General features: G+C 29.1%; 1 protein-coding gene across 1 annotated transcript in view; it reads right to left on the reverse strand.

Moving 5' to 3' along the window:
• LOC105119440 (pfkB-like carbohydrate kinase family protein) overlaps positions 1-625 on the reverse strand; it is a 6502-nt gene extending 5877 nt beyond the window's left edge. The window contains exons 1-3 of the mRNA XM_011017580.1: positions 342-625; positions 191-242; positions 15-104 (exon numbers count right to left, since the gene is read on the reverse strand). Of these exons, the coding sequence (XP_011015882.1) occupies positions 15-104; positions 191-242; positions 342-463 (264 nt within the window). The 5' untranslated portion in view covers positions 464-625. The remainder of the gene's footprint in view (positions 1-14; positions 105-190; positions 243-341) is intronic.
• Positions 626-3980: the final 3355 nt, after the last annotated feature.

A 3980-nucleotide genomic window follows, 5' to 3' on the forward strand; every position in this document is an offset into this window, starting at 1 on the left:
GGAAAGAGGGAGACCTTCAAGCTAGTGCTTCGGATCTTGTCATCAGGTTTAGGAAAAGAAGCGACGGCCGCCAGGAAATCCACCCCTGCCGCTCCGCATCCTAACTGCCAAAAATAATCACTTACATTTAAATAAATGCACTATCAATTATTAGAAAAGATTGAAAGTAAAGAGAGAGAGAGGAACTGACGACGATGCGGTGCTCAGGAAGCGAGTCCATCTCCGATGACGTAGTTTTCACTCTGAAACGTGAGAAATCCAATCCTTTCCGACTTTTAATTAAACACAATTTAATTTAAAAAAATATTATTATTACAGCAATGTGTTAGAGTGGAGCTGACCTGGTGGCGGTGGTTGATGGTGGCGGAGAGAGGATACGAGAGGAGGAGGAGGAAGGGTGGCGTAAATAAGCGAAGCGGGGGAGCGAGGTGAGAGAAGGAGGATATGCTGACAGCGAGAGCATCTTTTCTTTTATTAGATGACACACGGATGAGACTTCTTCACGACTGACGGATGAGTGACGCGATTCAAACGATGCAGGCCACCTGTTGAGAATTGAGAGAGCGACGATTTCAGTGGCCTACGAGAGCCACCACTCTCAGCCAGCCATGGCTTGGCTATACTGTTTCAGGATTGGTTAATAAGGTTTCAGAGGTCCCTATACTTTTGTAATTCTTTCAATTTGACACTCAATCAATTAAGTCTCTTAATATGGCTCTCATACTTATTTTTTTTTATTTAAATACATCCTTCTGTCAAAATTAGACCTTAAATGCAATGTTGGTTTAACAAGCGGGATCCAGTGCTCGCTCTATCTTTTTCTAATCAGCTTTAAGTCACTCTAAGATGTCTGTCCATATTTTATCTCGATTATAAAACTGCTACGGATATTAACTTGTTCATGCAACTTATTTAAACAATGGAGGAGGTCAAGGAGGAGGGCTATATTAAAAGATCTAATTTATGAGGACCACATTAGAAGCATTGTGTAAGTAGAAGGATGATTTAATAAATTATTATCCTATTTTTAAATTTAAATTTAAACTTATTTAAAAGCGGTTTGAAATTTTATTTTTAACTCATATCTTTCTAAATCTCTTTCTACGCTTTCTTCTCTTATTAAATTCTCGCAGAAATCTAGCAACACGACGCAGATCATTGTTATTGGATGTATCGTTAGCTTATGCCGAGTCAAATCTGCTCCTTTTTTATCATTGCAGAAAAGAGATCCCTTCCCCCTGCTTTAAAAAATGTTGAATATGAAGTCTGTGGGGCTACAGGTACTATAGATCATTTGACTCTTAATCGGGGTTGGGTTGGCTTCCTGGGTCTCGCAATCTTGCCTGTAGGTCGTGATGTGCCTCGAGATAATCGTATTAAGATAATTTAAAAAAATATATATTATTTTAATATATTTTAACATAAACATTACTTTAAAATATAATAATTAATATATTCTCAGACCACCGTCTTATTCAAGAATTCATCAAAATCTAAGTCCGGTTAAAATAAGAAAAATATTTTATAAAAATAATATTATTTAAATTAAAAATTAATAAATTTACTTGTCAACCAGCCGTACAGGTTTTATTAGACGCAGACTGCCACGACTTGGGGCATGTTTGTGTATTGTCATCAATTTATAAAAAAATATAAAAAATTATATAGATAAAGATTATTGTAACCGACAATGTTTTTAATAAAAAACTATAAAAATAATTTTAGAAAAAAAAAATCATGCAAGGAAACACTGTAGTAATCTATAGTATTTTATGAGAAAATATACAGTTATAATTTTCAACCAACTCAATATTAAAAAAATAAATTCAATAAAGACAAGTTTTAAAAAAATTCATAACAAAAAAAATATGTTGGGAATGATTGTAGCAATCTACAGTGTTTTAAAAAAAATACAAATCAAAATTCTCAACCATCTTAATATTAAAAAAATAGAAGCAATAAAGATAATTTAAAAAAAAAACATAAAAAAGACTCATGTAGAAAAACACTATAACAATCCATAATGTTTTGTGAGGAAAACTATAGTTGTAATTATCAACCAACTCAATATTAAAAAAATAAAATCAACATAGATAATTTAAAAAAATTCATAAAAAAATATAAAAATTATGTGAAGAAACAATGTAGCAATCCAAAATATTTTAAAGAAAAAACTACAAAGCTAAATTCTTAACCATCTCAATATCAAAAAAATAAATTCAACAAAGAGAATTTCAAAAAAAAAACATGTAGAGAAACACTGTAGCAATCGACAATATTTCAAAGAAAAAAATTATAAAACTAAATTCTCAACTAGTTTAATAGTAAAAATATAAAATTAACAGAAAATAATTTTGAAAAAAATATTAAAAAATAAAAAAAGAAGAAGATAATTTTAGGAAAAAATTAAAAAATAAAAAAGAAAAGAAGAAAAAGCACGAGGAAAGGAAAAAGACAAAAATAAACATATAAGGAAAGCTACTTTCCCCACATTTAAAATTTGTTTAGAAATGTGACTATGATTGTTTTTAAAAATATATCAAAATAATATTTTTTGTATTTTAAAAAAATTATTTTTAATATTAGCATATCAAAATAATTTGAAAACACCAAAAAAAATATTAATTCAAAAAAATAAAAAAATAATTTTTTTCAAAAATAATTTTAAAACTCAGTTTTAAAATTATACAAGACTCTTATGTGCGTTTGGTATTATGTTAACTGTTGTGGTTGTGATTTGAAAAATTTTTTTTATAAAAAGTGATTTTAGTTGAGGTTGATTTGGAAAAATATATATTTGGTTAAAACTGTGGTTGAAATTGAGGTTAAACAAAAAATTATTTAATATGTTTGGTTAAAAATTATGGTTCAATTTCAAGTTATGGTATAATTACCTAAAATGACTTAATTCATAATATTAATGAAGAGTTACATAAAAGTAACATTACAACCAATAAATTTATAATTATGTCATTAAACTTGCAACAATCTCATTACGTACGTAATCCACTCACGAAGGCTTATAGAGTCCTTGACTTTGTGAATGTGGAGTCACATCAGTTAGAAAATCATCAAACACAAAATCAAGATGATGATTGAACTCTATAAATGTCACATCTTCTAATGTAATTATGATTTGTCATGAATACAACAATCATTTGAACTTGTGCCTTGAAATTAAAGGATGACATATTCTGTAGGATTCACCATTTTTTTTTCCAAACTCCAAATATACATTCTATCACATAACATAATGAATATTGTGTATGGTTGAAAATTTCTTCACGAGTTTGTGGTTGTCCTTGCCTCCTAAATTCTTGCAAATGATATCTTTGACCTCTATATAGACCTAAAAATCCATATTCATTAAGATATCCCGAATCAACCAAGTAGTATTTCCATGTTCATACATATAATTTTTTAAAATTGAAAATTACAAAATAAAATAAAATAACATTAATTATCACACACACACACACTACTACATTCTTGTGGCTTAGGAAATTTTATACATGGATTGTCAATTACCTCGAGAAAAATTCATGTATCGTATGCACTACCTCCCTAACCCGCCCAAACAAAAATAAATTGCATGTTAAAGCTACATGCAACCATAACATTCTGGGTCAACACATCTTTTCATCCGATAAATAAAATTTGATTTTTAGAAAAAAACATATGCATACACATGTGAATTGTTAATAGCTCCTGCACAATTTTAATATACGATAAACAAGTCAAATAACATCAATTTGAGCTGATTAAAAAAATAAATTTCACAAATTCATAAAATACGAACCACCATCAACAAATACAATTAATGATATTACCTTGAAATATGGTATAGACCTCAGATTGTTCATAATTTTACACAATGTGTATACGAACCTGGGATTTGTAGGTTGAATTATATATGTAGCGAGCGAACAAACTGATCTAAGAACTTCATTAAATTAACTACTAATTATTTCTCCTGAATG

Source organism: Populus euphratica, unplaced genomic scaffold (assembly GCF_000495115.2).
Source record: "Populus euphratica unplaced genomic scaffold, PopEup_1.0 scaffold2940.1, whole genome shotgun sequence".
Taxonomy (NCBI): Eukaryota; Viridiplantae; Streptophyta; class Magnoliopsida; order Malpighiales; family Salicaceae; genus Populus; species Populus euphratica.